The sequence below is a fragment of the Atractosteus spatula genome, chromosome 2, assembly GCF_055471065.1.
Source record: "Atractosteus spatula isolate fAtrSpa1 chromosome 2, fAtrSpa1.hap1, whole genome shotgun sequence".
In the NCBI taxonomy this organism is placed as follows: domain Eukaryota; kingdom Metazoa; phylum Chordata; class Actinopteri; order Semionotiformes; family Lepisosteidae; genus Atractosteus; species Atractosteus spatula.
In genome coordinates, this window is record NC_142707.1 from 15,500,275 (window position 1) to 15,517,896 (window position 17,622).

The 17,622-nt window shown below is 42.6% G+C and overlaps 1 protein-coding gene across 1 annotated transcript in view; it reads left to right on the top strand.

The window, feature by feature from the left end:
• Window positions 1-17,622, top strand: part of igsf9b (immunoglobulin superfamily, member 9b) — a 59,847-nt gene that overhangs the window by 34,983 nt on the left and 7,242 nt on the right. The window contains exons 8-19 of the mRNA XM_088908485.1: window positions 925-1,070; window positions 1,401-1,543; window positions 1,956-2,096; window positions 3,856-3,972; window positions 4,784-4,934; window positions 6,851-6,962; window positions 7,295-7,470; window positions 7,703-7,941; window positions 8,596-8,680; window positions 10,464-10,634; window positions 11,682-11,718; window positions 13,444-17,166. Coding sequence (XP_088764611.1) covers window positions 925-1,070; window positions 1,401-1,543; window positions 1,956-2,096; window positions 3,856-3,972; window positions 4,784-4,934; window positions 6,851-6,962; window positions 7,295-7,470; window positions 7,703-7,941; window positions 8,596-8,680; window positions 10,464-10,634; window positions 11,682-11,718; window positions 13,444-17,166 — 5,241 coding nt within the window. The remainder of the gene's footprint in view (window positions 1-924; window positions 1,071-1,400; window positions 1,544-1,955; window positions 2,097-3,855; window positions 3,973-4,783; window positions 4,935-6,850; window positions 6,963-7,294; window positions 7,471-7,702; window positions 7,942-8,595; window positions 8,681-10,463; window positions 10,635-11,681; window positions 11,719-13,443; window positions 17,167-17,622) is intronic.

Genomic DNA, 17,622 nt, shown 5'->3' on the forward strand with positions numbered 1-17,622 from the left:
TGATACTAAAATAGAATCTAAAAAGTGTTTAAAGAGATACAATTCAAGACTGGGTAAACACCTGGTGTATGGTATTTAATGTAGACAAGTGCAGAATGCTATCCACAGATCAGAAAAACATAAACTATTGACATAAGGTGGGAAACCACAGAGTTAAAAGAGGCCATCTGTAAAAATGGGTAGCTATTAACATATCATTTTTGTCTCTAGAGAGCAATAAAAATGTAAGCTTAGTGTTATGTTAGCATTACAATAGATAGCTACAAATCTTAACCCATTTTATGATATACAAAAGATGTTGCTACTCTGTAAGAAACCTGAAGAGCAACCAGATATATTTTTTTAAAAGAAGGCTGAAAGAAGAGAAGACTGTGACAGGAGCTTATTAAAGTATTTAAAACCAACACTGAAACACAAACAAGACACAAGTGTGAAAAGTACTTCTAGAAATGAGAACAGGAAGCACCTTTTTTACACAAAGGGTGCTGGGAGTATGGAACAAGCTACCCAAGCCAAGCTGCTGAAGCCAGCACCCTGATGGATTTAATGAGGCAGCTAGATAAGATCTTCATGTCAAATAGCTATTAGAAAGCAAATGAGCTGGATGGTCTGAGCAGCTTCTTCTCATTTGCAACTTCTCGATATATGCTTAAAGAATATTCCAAGTTAAGGTGCTTAAGAGCAAGCAGACATTCTTTTGATTTATAGGAAATATTAATATTCTGTTGTTTTCTGTTTTTGTAAATTCATTATATTGGTCCTAGACTTTTTGAGATTGCAATATAATTGTGTAAAATGTGTTAAATAAGAAACCTTCATGTGGCATACAACATGTGAGACTGTGTATTCGACAGTGTGTCGCTCCCAGCAAGACAGTGTCTGATGTGTTATCATGCAGCATGTGTCGTGCTTGTTTTCTTGCAGCTTGCTCAAGACCAGGGTCAAGGTGCTTGTTGATGGGACTCTGCTGATCCAGTCTGTCACGCCCGATGATGCTGGAAACTACACCTGCGTGCCAACCAATGGCCTTCTGACCCCGCCCACTGCCTCTGCCTACCTCACTGTGAAACGTAAGAACCAAGCTTTCTGTCTGCCGGCACGCCTGTCTGTTACAGGTACTGGTACTGTACAGTATGTGTCGCCATCACTGTGTCTGAGTTTGGCCATTGGATTTGTATGTGTGTGTCTGGGCAGTATGAAGCTTCCTGTACCTGTTTGTGCAGTGTCTGTCTGTGTCTTTTTAGTATATTTTTGTCTCTTTCTGTTGGTATGTCTTTGTCGCTGCACTTCTCACCTTTTTCACCTCCTCTTATCACTTTTTTCCCCTTTCTTCTCTTCTCCTTGGTCCCTCTTTTTTCCCTTTCCCTCCTTCCTGCCTTCCTCCACTTTCTCCCTCTCAGACCCAGCACAGGTACTGCCCATGCCCAAGGAGACCTACCTCCCGGTGGGCATGGAAGGAGTGATCACCTGTCCTGTCCGGGCTGAGCCACCCATGCTCTTTGTCAACTGGACCAAAGATGGCCACCTCCTCAACCTGGACATGGTGCGTGTCACAAGGAAATCACAGATTTTCTTACAGTCTCCCAAAGAAAGAAAAAAAAATAGAAGTCATTGCACAGTTCTCCCTTCTTCAGTTGTTTACAGATTTTGTAGTATTTTCATAATACCGTCATCAATAATAATGATTTTCTTTTATTTCATAGTTTTGGACAGATGCAAATGTCTCAGACTGAAATGACGCTTTTCAGGTTACTACTTTGGATTCCCAGTTTACTGCATAACGTCACTTACAGCACTACCAACCCCTTCTTTTTTCACAATATCCCCCTGTCTCTACATTTTCCTTTCTCTCATAATCTTCTCTCCTTCACCTCTCCTCCTGCATTCTTCTTTTCTATCACCATCTACTCCCCACGTAATCTCTCTTCAACTCCTCCCCTTTCCCATCCTCACAGTTTCCAGGGTGGATGGTGAATTCGGAGGGCTCGGTCTTCATCACAGCAGCCAACGATGATGCAGTGGGGATGTACACATGTACAGCCTACAACAGCTACGGCACCATGGGCCAGTCTTCCCCCACCAAAGTGGTCCTACAGGTATGACACAGAGCCCTGGCCTGACTGCAATACACAAGGCTGGCACTGTGTTGCTGGCTCAGAGTTACTATTCTGAATCCCAGTCTTGCTGTCACTCCTCCAGCCTGCATACACGGGTACAGCTGCGTCTGAATAATCAGAATGAAGATACTAACAATGGCGATGATATGCAATAATTCCAATAATGATAACAGTGAAAATAATCAAAGTAATAGTAATAATAATAACTAATAATGATGTAGATATCTGACTGTGGCCTGAGTTCATGACTCCTGACGTGGCTTCAGTGAATTTTAAACAGACACCTGCAATTGTGCGTGAATCGGCATCCACTAGGCCATTAGTGGAATGGTCAGATATGAACCCCCATTCATGGTAATAACATAGGGTGACCATAACTGGACTTTGACCTTGCTGTAATACTGTTGTAATATGGGACATTGTGGGAGATACGCCTTGTGGTGTGTCTTTTTTCAGTGTTCTCTGAAAATGGACATTTTTGTCACAAATTAATCTCAAACCTTCGCTGGACTGCGCTGTGACTCCTTACATCCCTGATAATGATAAGGAATTGTTGTGGAACAAAGACAGGTCCCAGTAGAGATTCAGACACCAGCTGTTTTTTAAGCAAACTTGCTGCCTCATCAAAAGGTCTGGATCCCACCACTGACAAGATGGAAAAACACTTCCTTTGACAAATGCACTCTTAAGAACTGGCTTTTTAAAAGAGTACAAAACATTGATATTTACACCTGTGACTGTTTCCAAGCGTGTGCCCTGCTGTTAGGCTGAAGTACAATCTTTAGTCCTGTGTCCTCCAAAATGACTGGAACAGCCAGCTGGAATGAAAAACAAAACCACAACATGAACATAGTCCAGACTTGGTTGCTCTGCACTGATGGGCCCCAATCAGAGTGAAACCATCTGTTGTCACTGAATGTTTTGACTACTTTTTTGTTTCCTTTTGCCGCCAGAAGAAACAGAATCACAAATAGAATCATTTATTTGTGATATCAGTTTATACTGTGTACAATCCTCCCTTGCTATATGAGCAACTGCTTTACGAGTTTTCATTATACAAGCTGTAGCAATTTCTGCCTGTTTTTTTCTTTTAATGTGCCAATTTTCACTCTTATGAGCTTATAAAGCATAACCTCTTTGCAGATGAGGAATTTACTCATTACGTTATTACTTCTTACAAAAAAGTTAATGTAGTAATAAAGGTTTGAGCATAAGTGCGTGTAGTACAGGATAGTACCTAATGTTTATTAATTTGCTAACAACTGTAATGATGTAGCTACTGTACTGTACCATTGATAAGCAGGAGTGTGATTGTTTTCCTATCTGTCGTTTATGCATCAGTTAATGAAGCACGTTAGTCAAATAATTAACTGGGAATGTTGTTGTTTTCTTTCTTAGGTACCATTCTGTGCTATAATAAGGTGAAGTTTGGGTTTTTGAGGGGATATTTTTTTAATTCTGGAATCAATCTGAAATGATAACACGAGAAGTAACAGAAGTGTAATTTCCGTTGTACGAGTTTTCACCTTATGAGAAGTTTTCGAGGAACAGGTGAAGCACTATAATGAGGGATTACTGTATCTAATTAAATTCCATAGGTGTCCAAGTCTTTATAAATGGAAAAGACACAGCTCAATCATTCTCTGAAAAAGCTTTAGTATATTCTTTAGCATAGCTGCACTATAGTGCACATGTGCAAGAATGCTACACGTCCATCCTTTTCTGATCCTCATTTCAGGACCCTCCCTCATTCCGGGTGACCCCCCGGGCAGAGTACCTTCAAGAGGTGGGCCGGGACCTCGTTATTCCCTGTGAAGCCCATGGTGACCCATCCCCTAACATCACCTGGAGCAAGGTGAGAGCTGTCAATCACTGCCACACTGTTAGGGATAGGCAGGAGATATGGTACTTTCTTATAGCAGATTCTCCCCTGGTGTGGATAGAATAAATTGAGATCGAATCAACTTTCCTACTAATGCAATTTCTTTTACCCCTCCAGTGAGCTGTTTTGAGATTGAGTGGGTTGGCAAGTGCTGTACATAGCAATAAGGACAACTCGGGTGTTGTTTCAAAACAGTAGTCTGTTTCTTTATTGTTTGGCGAGAGAGGTTTTTAGCTTCTAAAATAAAATAGGCAAGATATTCTCTCCAGATCAGTCAGGAGATTCAAAACACCAATAACCTCAGCATTCTCAGATTTCACATTAAGTAGCCTTTAGTTAAGTAAGTTGACATTTATGATATTTAGATGTGTTTTCTGGAGGGCAGAGTGGCTGTAGGTTTTCACCCTTTGTTCGGGTCACTTCCCACATGCAGCCTGTTTTAACTCTTGGAGGTTATGGGCAGTTTCCTCCAGCTGGTCCACAGATTTCTCCAGGGACCTCTGGTGTACCTGTGTGCCTGTGAGCTGGCTCACAGTAGGTAGAGCTTCTTTCCATGAGTGTGGAGTTCAGTTCTCTCTGAACACAATCTAAAACATTGGGCATTTTAACATGAAAGAGATAATTCCTTTATTCTTCAATATCATTTTATTTCATACAAAAGAGAGAACTATGCATCTCACTGTAAACCTCACCCACTCCATCCCTGTGCATGTGCTTCTCTTCCCACTTCCCACCTTTCCCCTCATCATTGCTCTCGACTTCTCCTCTCCCTGTCTCTCACCAGGTGGGCTCGGCCCCTCGCTCTCCCTTCCGCACAGCCCAGAATGGCTCCCTGATCATGCGCCCACTCAGTAAGGACCACCAGGGGACATGGGAGTGCAGTGCCCGCAATCGTGTGGCCGCAGTCTCCACACGCACCGCCGTCTCCGTGCTGGGTGGGTGACACGTTGAAGTGCAGACACGCCTTTCAGGCACACCCATTCCAGCAAAAACTGGGTTTAATTCCTCTATTCTAGTGCTTCGAAAATATGTTGCTTTTTATAATAATAATAGCTTACAGTTATATGGTGCTTTTCTGGACACTCCTCCCAAAGCACTTTACAGGTAATGGGGGCTCCACTCTACCACCACCAATGTGCAGCCCCCACCTGGATGATGCGACGGCCATAAAGCGCCAGTCCTCTCACCATACACCAACTATCAGTTGGAGGGAGAACAGAGTGATGAAGCCAGTCCATACACTGGGATTATTAGGAGGCCATGATTGATGGCAATGGAAAATTTAGCCAGGATGCCGGGGTGACACCCCTAGTCATTTTCGAGAAACACCCTGAGATTTTTAATGACCACAGAGAGTCAGGACCTCTGTTTTACATCTCATCCGAAGGACGGCTCCTGTTTACAGTATAGTGTCCCTGTCACTATACTGGGGCATCAGGACCCACACAGACTACAGGGTGAGCGCCACTAACACCTCTTCCAGCAGCAACCTTAGATTTTTACAGGTGGTGTCTGTTCCAGGTACTGACGAGGCTCACACCTGCGTTGTTTCAGTTGCCAGTTGTGAACTGAAGGGTGATACGGCTGCTGGCAGTGGAGTCATAGTCAGAGGGCTGCATTCGTCACATAGACTCTTGTTCTAAAAACTGTTTTAACTTTATTGTAATACTCTATTGCTCTATGTATATTAGTACACTGTATTCACGCAATATTGCCACATGGAATGTGAAGTATATAACCAGAAGAATGAACAGTTTATATGTAGTGTGATACCCTTAATACAGCATTAGTATTTAACATGAAGCAGCAAGGGCAACTCTCATTAATGAGCAATCACTTTTAACTGCACTGTTAAAGTATTAAGGAAAATAATAAATATACCAAAATAGTTCTTAAGTGAGTGTGTAGACTGTATTTCTGACCTCCTCTTTTTTAAATTAATTTTTAGGGGGAAAACTGATTTCTTTAACATTTATTCAATCCCAATTCCCAATGTCTACCAGGGCTTGAGTGTGCCCTGTTTTTTGTCTTCATTACTTTTTCACATAGGCTAACAGAAAATGTCTAGGACCCCATAGTCTTCAAGCTGAAGTCCCCTTCTTATCACTGTGGCAATTCATCCATAAACCTAAATTATTAGACAATAATTGTGTATGACCGATAAAATTAAACTTTTATCTTTACATTTTAATGCCACCATGTTTAGATTTTATTACCAAAACTATATCAGGTGAAAAGATCAGGTGTTAGTGGATCCAGAGTAAATAATCAGCATCATCTATTACTCTGGTAAAATATACCTTGATCTTTGAACTCCTAAATAAAAGCAGATATATTTTATTTAAAACGTAATATAGAACACTGTGAAAAATTACTTGATGTCATTTTGAACTTATGTGTTTGCTTTACTGTTGTTGCAAATCCCTTATCCTTGAAATGACTCTTTTTAGACATTTCCATACTTGCATTATTAAGTCAAAAAGAGAGTCAAAATGGCTCTTTTCTTCAACTGTAGGATTCCATGACAGATTGACATGCTAATCTTGCTCCCAGCCCTGAGCCAAACAGACAGCTTGTGAAACTGGTGCCTCATGGTTCTGGCTTGGTTCAGCTGTTACATGAAGGCTCGGCTGGGTTTGGGTATGACAGTGTGAAAAGGCCAGAAGTCAGTGCTTTTCAGACCCAAACCTGTCATGGAGCCATTGGCTACCAGCCCAGGTGTTTCATCCACCCATTTATTTACTTCAAGATCTTATGTATTATTTTAATACAGAAATAAGAGCAGCCCCTCCCCCTTTGCATTTCTCACTCTTCGTCTCTCACACTGTTTGTTTCTGTCTTTCTTTCTCAGGCACAAGTCCTCATGCAGTTTCTGCAGTGACTCTGGTTCCAGGAACCAACAGAATGAATGTGTCCTGGGAACCTGGGTTTGATGGGGGATACTCACAGAAATTCACTGTCTGGTCAGTCTGAACACCCAACTATCAGTGTATCTGTAAATCTCTCTGGTTGCTCTGACTGGCTGTCTCACCTATATGCTCAATTTATGTCTTGTATATCTTGTTGTTAGTTTACCTGTCTCAGATTTCTGTTCATTTTGTCTTGGGTGTTTTGCTCCTTGGTAGTATACCTCTCTGCCTCTTTTTCCCACCTGTCTCTTTGCCTGTGTAGTTACAAGGCTGCAGTTTGAAATTGTTAAACATTAAACTGTCTATCCTTTTTCCTCTCATTTTGTCTTTGTCCCCATCTCCCGTTTTCCAACCACCTCAATCTTGGGAAATTCCCTCTCCTACAGGGTGAAGCAGGTGTCCAGGGGGAAACATGAATGGACATCTCTTCCGGTTCCCCCATCCCAGTCTTACCTATTGGTGACAGGGCTACTCCCAGGGACTGGGTACCAGTTCAGCATCCTGCCCCAGAACAAGCTGGGCTCAGGCCCCTTCAGTGAGATTATCACAGCTTCCACACTGGGTCAGTAGCACAGCATACCCAGGGCTGAGAAGACAAGTTTTCTGCAAAGGAGAAAGTTTATTTTGGCATAATATGTCCAAGGTGCTGGTTGGCATGATGGATGAGAATGACGTGTAAAATGATAAAAAGGCTCATACATTGTCATGATATTGGATGATTATAAAATAGCAGGGTATATGTTTTAGTTTTTTTAACATTTCTTTCCTTCTTTCCCTTTGCCCCTTTGTCTCAGTTCCTAAAACAAAACCACCCCCAACGGTGAAATCGCCACCCCTCCTGACCCCACCCAGGTCTCTGTCAGCCAATCAGAGCTCAAAGGGTGTGGTCTTGCAGTGGTTGCCACCTCTCGCAGAGTCAGCAACCGTCACTGGTTTCATACTGCAGTCCCGACGTGAGAAAGGGGAGTGGGTGGTACTGGAGGGCTTCATTGAAGCCAATCAGAGTGAGATACTGGTGCAGGGATTACTTAAGGTAAAAATCATTTTCAAATTGCTTAGATATGTAAGTGTAAAATATTTTCACCATGAATTTGGGATACACATTTTTTCTCCAGTGCTAAACAATAGCTGAGGAGTGAGCAATAATTGTAGTCAAACATACAGTAGATTATTCTTTTCCAAAAAGGAAAGAATCAAAAGAATAAAAGTATTGTAGATGTCCTGAGCACAAAACACCTTATTTCACAACTTGCAGATGCATCTACTTTGAAAAAACTCTACGAGTCCTACAGCATATGTGCTTGTAGGTTGTATCGGTGCGTGCTGCTGTCACAGGATTTTTTCCTGTTTCCTTTTCATGAAGAAAGATTCTTGTAAAGTCTGCTAGGAAAAACACGCTACATTTACAACAATTTGTATGGGGGGGAATTTACTTTCCAGCATTTCCAGGAAGTGGTGGGAAGATGTATCGTTACTTGAATCAGAATGAGATGGGGTGGATACCACTCCTTCTGTTTATCTCTGCCACATCCCTGTTCTACACAGGTGTAAGGCACCAACAAGATGAGATATGTTCAGTGAGCAAAGCAGCACACCACATTCAGTGTGTCCCATCGGAATAGTGAATTAGTATATACCTAAGTGGGGACCCAGTCGACATATGACCACGTTTGTCTTCCCAATTCAGGATTGCAACTATGAGCTGAGAATGCTGTCTCGGGATGGTCAGCTGATCAGTGAGCCCAGCGAATCAGTCAACATCTCCACTGCAGGTTGGTGTCCTTCAGTGGGCTAAAGTGATTTTCACTTATTAAAGTCAGTCTTAATTTTCATCCATACATTTTCACAATACTGTGCCTTAGAGGGCATAATGTGTATGGAAATGTTTATATTAACAGGGAACGTTACCATCGACCCCTAGAAATCAAGTGGTATAAATGCATTGGAAATATAACTACAGAACTGTGGGGACCTGTTCTGAAATATCTTCATCCTAAAAAGAAAAGAGAACAACAGCTGAGAATCCATAACTAGTGATGACATTTGGCTTTTGGCCTCAAATCTGGGCTCTGTCCTCTGGTGTCCATGAAGCGTTCTTTCACAATGATGTGCTAAAAACCCTTGTTAAGGGGTGAGTTTAGTTACAGAGAAAATAATTTGATCAAATGAAATGGAAAATGCAACAAAAACCCAAGCTCCATTCAGAGCACCATATAAGTGCCTTAATAACCAAAGTCAGGCGGCTGTGCTGCTTACCAGTATTAGCACTCTTCTCCTTTTCCAAATCACAGTCCCACTCTCAATCCTCCAGCTCTCGCATGTTCTCTCTCTTTGTCCTTTGGCTCCTTATCCCACTCCACTCCAGTGGATCTGCCCTCTGTTTGACAGCAGATGAGGTTTTTGCTGCTTGGGTTTTTAAATCGTCACTTGACCAGTCACTTGACCAGTTATCTTCCTCTGGCTGGTGAGTGTAACAATGTGGGAGTGGGAGGAGTCACAGCGAGCATCGGTAAAAGTCGACACTCTAACTGAGGGCACCGGTGTGAGGTTAGCGAAAAGTGAAAATAACACTAAAAAAGGGGAAAAACAAGAACAAAAGGGAAAAATGAAAAAGCGCTGCTGTGCGCCATGGCATCCAGGCTGGACACCATTATATAGGGTAAGTCCAACCTGGAAAAAGAACCGCTTAGCACAATGGTGACCAGACTAGACTTACCCAATTTAACAGGGTCCAGTATGGAAGAGCAGGGAACACAAGGCCAAAACTAAATAAAAACTCAACATGTGAAAAGGGTCAGCCTGCCCCGGTAGAGATGCATGATGGGACAGGCGAAAAAGCCGGTGGAAGTTCCTCCCCTTCCGGAGGTCACCCTGCTCATCCCTTCGGGGAGGTGCTCAGTGTGTATTTAAAGAGCCCTCACAGCTGTGGCTCATCCTTAATCAGCCATTACAGCTGTGGCTACAAAGGCAATGCGTCACCCTTCATCCAGGGCTCCACCTCCACACTGAACAAGCCCTGCATAATGCCGTATCACGTAAAAAAGGGCCGCAGGTCATTCTTCACATCCTTCTCTGAAATGTGGCTAAAGCACAAATCTTCATCTTGTTCTGCCACATACTGGTAAGGTACACATTGACAAGTTCCAAAATGTTTTTAAATACTTTTTCTATTAGACTTAAAAAAAAAGTTTCTACATCAATTCAAAGCACTGCGCTCCATGCCTTTGCTCTAATGCTGATCTGAGAAGAGTACTGTGCTGTTATAGGGGTTGATGGTAACTGTAGGATCTGATATGGCACAACTACTATACTGTATGTACCGTTAAACAGGAATATTGACAAATACAAAATGGAACAAATACATGGAAAAAAACAAGTATCTGGTAGATGGTCTTGTGCATCTTGCAGGGACAGACCTAAGCAGTGCATGAAGTACTGTGTTCCAGTGTTCTGAGCAGAATGGGAGGCCATAGTTCTAGAATGTTCTATATTGCTCTTCTGACAAAAACAGCAGCAGTAGTGCATTGTTTGTACCACACAGTAATATCATTTCAGGAATGGACATGTACCCTGCCAGGACTCGCCTTTCGGAGCTCCTTCCTGAGCCGCTAGTAGCTGGTGTGATAGGAGGGGTGTGCTTCCTGTGCGTTGCTATCATGCTATCTTTGGTGACAGCGTGTGCCATGAACCGGCGGCGAGAGAGACGCCGCAGGAAAAGAAGGGAAGGTAAAAACACAGTATTCCTTTTGAATGTCCACCACTGGACAGGGTGCATTTTGTGTGGATCAAGAAATTAATGTGTCAGCTGTTAGAGTTGATAGGACAAGGTGTGGCACATTGCAGCTAACTGCTCACATTGCTTGTTGATGTAAAGAGGTTCAGATAAATCACAGTGAATAAGCTAAAACAGACATGAATATGTTATTTCTTCCCCACACCTTCAATCCACAGCCTTCTCAGACTTCATCATTGCTCATCTCCAAAATATCTGGGAGAGGAGGGAGTGTGTGCAGTAACATTATTTTGTGTATTTTACTTACTGGAGTTGCTCAGAATCCTTCACCAGAAGATGTTGATTGGATTGGTTGCAGTAGTCAACATTTCCTTGGGCATTTTTAGACAGGCATGACTAGACTTGTTTTTTTCACAAAAAATGTTTCAACCTTAGAGTCTGCTGAGAGATAGAATGCTGTTACATACAAGGACTCAAGTAGGTAACTGTGTCAGCATGTGTAGGCTGCAAAGGAACAAGTAAAGGTTTATTCCATGCTGAAAAGAGAAGAAAATATTTTCTAGAAGGTAGTTCTGCAGATATATATTGTACTAAAGTATGTGGATTTCTCATTTTAGCTTGGCATCTGAAGACCCATTTTGGTCTTGTCCTGCAAAGGTTAAGTTTGAGTTGTAACTAGAAATGGATTTGTACAAAATTATAGCAGCCCCTCCACTGTTGTGCTTTAATAAATGGATTCTACAATCTGAGTTTGAAATGTCACACATTCGAAGAAGGCTCCACAGCCGAAATGCTGTTTCTTTTCTTCTCTTTTCTGCATGGAATAAACCTTTACTTCTTCCTTTACATACAAGGATGTTTGTTTTTCAATTTACCTTCTTGTCTTGCTCCAATTCTTGGTGTATGTGTCAGTCTGGAGTTATTTTTGTGAACTCTATGGACATGACAGCTTCTCTTGCTTGCTTGTTTTCAGTTTGTTTGTACATCTCATTTTTTTATTTGACCATGGTGTGACCTCTGCCCCCTCATGACCTTTTCAGATATCCCAATCGCCTTCCAGAAGGGCCCGTCTCCACAGTAAGTGCCCTCCCTCCTTCATCTCTCATTCCATGTCACTTTTGTAATTGTTTTGTTTTCTCTTGAGCTATAAACTGCCCCAGTATCCAGGGCCAGAACCCAAGGATAAAATAATATGATCTATTACAAATGGGTCTTTTCACCTATAGCAATAAAACCTGGTTCACCTTGTGCAGTCTGGTGCAGTTTGTTGGAATAACTGTCTGATAAGAACAACTTTCTGCATTTCCTTCAGACCCGTGAGCAAACACGAATATGTCTGGAGGCTAGTACGTTCTGTGTTGCGTGTCGAACATTATGAAATCTCCAATGGGCCAATTCGTCAAGATCCATCTAGTAATTAATATCTTATAAAACTTTACAAATCATGTGCTCCCAGTGTGGGAGAAGCATTGAACATTACATCTCTTTACAGTTCATGTTCCATAAAGACATAAAGACATCCATGTTATTTTTAAAAAACTGAGCTAAAAAAAGATATGCCATCACTGGAAATTGTTAGAAAGTGTTGTGGTGGGCAGACTGTATGATCAAATGCTGGACAAGGAAAAGGGGCTGTTTAAAGGGAGCTTTTTCTTTTGTTATTCCTCACTCTGTGCTCTTATAAATACCATTTTCCATTAAATATACATTGTGTATCACATATGTAAATGATGTTTGTAATTGCATAGTAAACTTTCTCAAAAATTGTATAGCATAGCAAATTTCCTTTAAGTCTTTTGGCTACCTCCTTACTAATCATTATACAGCTCTTTTACTTACTCTTTCATGTCCTCGAACATTTCTAGTGATTTAGAAATATACCAGTGAGTTTCTAAAAGTCCTTGAGGCAGGCTGGTCTTTGAGGAGACTGTGTAACAGTCAGCCTGCCACTGAAGCCTCTGTGGTTTGTAAACAAACACAACCAGGTGATAATTAATTAATGATTGAGATTATTGGTGGTGGTTAAGTCAGCATTTTCATATAGGATGCAATTAGTAATGTTTGGGGCTATAAATGGGTTCCAGTGTGTGAGATGGTGGCTGGGAGAGAACTTGGCTTATTATACATCACCTCCTATCTCTCACTTCATCTGGGCAGTAGTGTTAGAGCAGACATGATGCAGAAGAATCCACCTACACTCACTTCCTTGTTTATAACATGTATTCAGTTCTAGAACGTGAAAGAGTGAGTAAATAAATTAGATTTTGGTGACAAATGAAGACGTAGGGACATAAGTAAAGGGAATAAAACTTTTCAGAGGGTGAGGGTGTTTCCATCAAGCCTATTAGGTGTTTTTGCAAGTTGAAATGACAACAATATTTTACTTGTAGACTTAAAAGGTTTAGAATTTATATTTGTATGTAAGTTGCAGTGACTATAAATAAGTACTGATGAGGCCAAAACACCTCTGACTTTTTCTTTGAATGTTTGGATGAGATGATGACCTGTCAACTAAAGTATATTTTAGTATCATGCAAGCTTTTGTCATTCTGTTATACTGTTTTACAGCTCTTAGGTAATATGTTTCCTAAATATATTTTAGATGTTAGTTTAATATCCAGTGTCACCTGACTTCCTGTCTCTCTGACCGTCTTCCTTCCCATTCTCTCCCATACTTCTGCTTCTCATCATTACCATTTCTCTGCACACCTTGTCATTCCTCTGTCTACCCCCAAATCACTCAATTCTGACATTTCCTGTCTGTCTCTCTTCTTCTTTCCCCCTCTACCTTTCTCTTTTCAGAGCTGGCTCGCTTGCTGACAGCCCCGACAGCGTCTTGAAGCTGAAACTGTGTCCCCTTCTCTTCAGCCACTCCTCTTCCTCCTCTGACCACTCCTCCTTTGAGAAGGCCAGTCGGAGTGAATACCAGGACCAGCGGACACAGCTGCTATCCCATGCAGCTCCACCCCCCCGCTACACACTGTTTGAGAGCCACCTAGGGGGGTTGTCTTCCCCTGCTGCTGCCCTGGAGTCGATCTCACGTGGTCCTGATGGGCGCTTCATTGTGCAGCCCTACGAGGAGACCAGTGCCACTTCTCAAGTCAAGAAGAGCCTGAGGAAGGACTTCCCACAATGCATTGGGGTCCCCGGACCTGTTGGCTCCCCAAAATCCAACTCACTTTGCTCAGAGAAGGATGAGAAGAAGGAGCTGGCTCTCACTGTGAACCTCCCACGTTCCCATAGCCCCAACAGCTCTCCTGGAAGAGTGAAGTTAATGGCCAAAAACTTTTCTAAAAGTGGCTGTTTCTATACTGATGAGGAGGGGGAGGAGCTGTGTAGCGAGGTGGATGGGGAGATGCAGGGAGAGCACAGTAGCTTTTATTCAGACAATTTGGAAAAACGGAGCAGGGATTCTTTAAAAAAGTACAGGATGTGTATTCGTACTGCCCAATCTCAGTCAAGAGAAGAAATCCTAAACTTGGACACTGTAAAAAAAGATAAAAAGACAGAGAAGGAAAGGTACAAGTTTTCTAGCTATCTCCCCATAGACAGGGAAAGACAATTGTCTCAAATGGAACATGAGAAAGGGAATGATAGTCTGAGCAAGTGTCTAAAACTAGCAAAAGAGAGGGAAGAGATTGAGAGAGAGCTAAAACAGTATACAGTGAGCCAAAGGGTGCAGGAGAGAGAAGGAAGAAGTGATAGCAGGGCTGTGAATCAGACCAGCTTGAGAGCAGGAGAGAGAGACACAGAGTGGGAGACAAAAGAGGGGGAGACCGAGCCAGTATGGAAACCACAGGAGGTCACATTTAGGCCAAAAAGCAAGCTGGCAATGGGGCAGTCCCACAGGGATTCTGGCTTCCGAAGAGGTTGCTATTTTGGCAATACAAGTAGCCCATTAGGTCAGATTTCCTCTCCATCCTCCTTTATCCACTGGGACATCAGTCCTGTCACTTCTGTCACCAGCCTGGTTCCAGCTCAGAGCCCAGCAGAGAATACCACCCCCATGACACCTATGAACAGGCCAGCTGTCTGTGACTCTGGTGCCTCAGCAGGCTTTGAGTGCACGGGGTCTCCTGTCACTGAGTGCACCTCTCTCTCCCTCCTCTCCCCAACATCTGACACTTTCTCTCACTTTTTAATGGATCTCAGAGAGGCTAAATCAAGGTACCCTGAGAGATTGGAAAGGGGAGACAAAGAGGCAGAGGAGAAGAGGTATCAAAGTCAGTCTTTGCTTGAGGAGGACTGGAAGCATCAGCAACAGGGTGCTCTGGCTGAAGAGACAATTCTTGAAAAGGGTGCAAGGGAGAGCACAAGAGATTTAGAGGGGTTGACCTTTACTTCAAGTCCCACCCTGATATCCAAGGCAGAGAGGGAAGAGCAAATTGAACAGGACAGCTGCGTCCTTGGGACTGATTTGGAGACTGAAACGGAGAGGGAAAGGTATCCAGATGCTTTCACATGCTCTCCTGAAGCTACGCTCCGCTGTCCTTCAGAAAAAGGGGAATCTGAAGAGGATGATGGAAAGCCTGAGATTCTGTTCACTGGTTGCACCCTCCCATATGAGCAAGGCAGGGAGAGGGATATGGCAAGAGAGAACACAAATGACGAAAGGGAGACTAAAGAGACTAGTGATGAGCCTCCTAATAATACTACTCTGTTATCTCCAGACTTTGAGAAGGAGGGGATTAGGGCACGTTCCAGAAAGAGTGATAAATACCTTTTCAGTGACAGTCCCAGTAATGCATCTGCTATACCTCTTATAGAAAATGACACCATCAGTGATCATTCTGATCTATCTGTTAGCAAAATTTCTGGTTTCCTGAAACCTACATTAAAGCCACCCTCTTCCCCAACTGCTTTGTGTAACTCACAAAAGTCTAGAGCATCGCCCCTTCAGACAAGTGCAATTCTGGAGTATTTGAGCCTCCCAGGGTTCATTGAAATGAGTGTAGATGAACCCGGAGAAGTAACAGAAATCACAGATTTATTGGAGACTAGTTCTGATCAGAAGCAAGGTGACGTCCTGAAGGCTGAGCCCAATTTAGTTCCAAAGTACTCTGAACCTCATGTACAGAAAAGCACAGAGACAGACACTAGTCAGAAATGTGCAGGTGTTTTGGAAGATACATTTGTTGATAACCATAGTTCTCATGGGAATTTGGATCCTAGTGAGACCCAGAAGACTGAATGTTTTTCCACTGAGCTGGAGACCAGGAAGTCCACTTCAAAGGCAGCAACTTCAGTTGAATATTGGACAGCTTCAGAGAGAAGACTTCAGGACACTTTTGAACACTCTCCCAGGTCTGAATATGAAGTTAAACAGACTCATCATAAAAATGCAAGACCTCACTATGATCAAAATGCTGAGTATTTACTGAATGAGAAGACAGATTTTGATTTAGAGGCTGGACGAATTCTAAGCCTCAATGCAACCCATGAGTCACTAACCAAAAAGGACTCAACTGCTACAAAGTCAAACATGCAAGCAAATGTTATAGCAGAACAACAGGAGCATGTTTTGGAACAACAAAGGCCTGATTTCACCCAAGAAACCCAGGGCAATAGGACTAACAACATTGTTTCCCGAATCTGTCAAACCCCTACACCCTTTCTGAAAAAGTCCATGAGTAGTGGTCTAAATAGGACTGTACCTCAGGCTGAAAAATCCAATCCATTTCTGAAGAAGTCTGTCAGTTTAGGGTCACAAAAATGGGAAAGTTATGAGAGCCCATGCCCGAGAAATTATGTGTCTGAAAGGTGTCTGCGAGATGAATTACCAGCCCCAGATATCCGAATTAAGTCCTATAGTCTAGGCCGTGCTCCTGCTCCTTTTTCCTCAAGACGGGGAGTTTTCCTAAAAGGACCACCTGCATTCAGACCTCAAAACAAGGCCAGCTGGGAGACTCTTAGAACCACAGAGACCGCTTTACCTCACAGACCTAGGTATTTACCTCCAGGGATGGATTTGCAAAGGCATAAGCAATCTTCAGAACGACAATCTTCAGAATTACAAAGGCAGGCTGTAACTTTTCCTGAGATGTCCAGGTGGCCTAGTGACTACCAACATGTTCCAGGCCCTGTGCAACCAAAATCATCCCTCTCTGAATCATTCCGTGCAGCACAGGTAATTCCACCCAGACCTGGAATGAGGAGAGGAGATTTCCTACAGCCTCTGGACTCCAGACGAGGAATTGCAAGGGCCTTCTTACCGAGGGGTTATAGTTGGCCTTCACCTTACCATGTTTCCATTGAGCCAAAAGGAAAGACAGCCCGAGAACATGAGGGAGAGGGGGAAACAGAAGCAGAGATGAAGGATTTCCGGGATGTGAAGGAAGCCAGGGCTAGCTATGCTAGCCAGAGCAGTGGGAGAGGGAGTGTTGGCCCCTCTTCACTACTCCGTCAGTCTCTGTCCCTCACCCCCTCTCTCCCTGGTTCTCCTGAAACCACTGAAGAAAGTGAACGGCAGGGAGCTGAACTAGAAAGAACTATGCTAGAGCTTCAGGAAAAGAGACCTACAAAAAGGTGAGGGAGGGCTTACTTTTTGGCTGTAAGTCCATGGGTCCTGCTAAGAAAATATATCACAGGTGCACAATGTACATCAATTGTGTTTCTTCAAGACTTTTGTTTCTGTGCCTTTTATTTGTTCTGTTTTAATAAATATTTGAAATGTAAAACTACAGCAGCCTAAGAATACAGCCCTCCAGTTTAAGAACAAGTAACTGAAGTGCTAGATGTGTTATTCTTTGATTTAAATCAGATACAACGCAGTCTCATATGTATTAATCTATGTTAATCTGCGGTTAACATAGAATGAGTCAGTGATCTGAAATGGATACCTATAGCTGGCGATTCTTTTACCTTAACCCTTGAAGCCCTTTGCTCTTTATTTGAGCTTCTTGACCTGTTTTATAAAAATGTGAGGAAAAAAGAAAGGTGAGTATCAAGCATTCTAGTGTAGAGGTATTTAAATTAAAACAT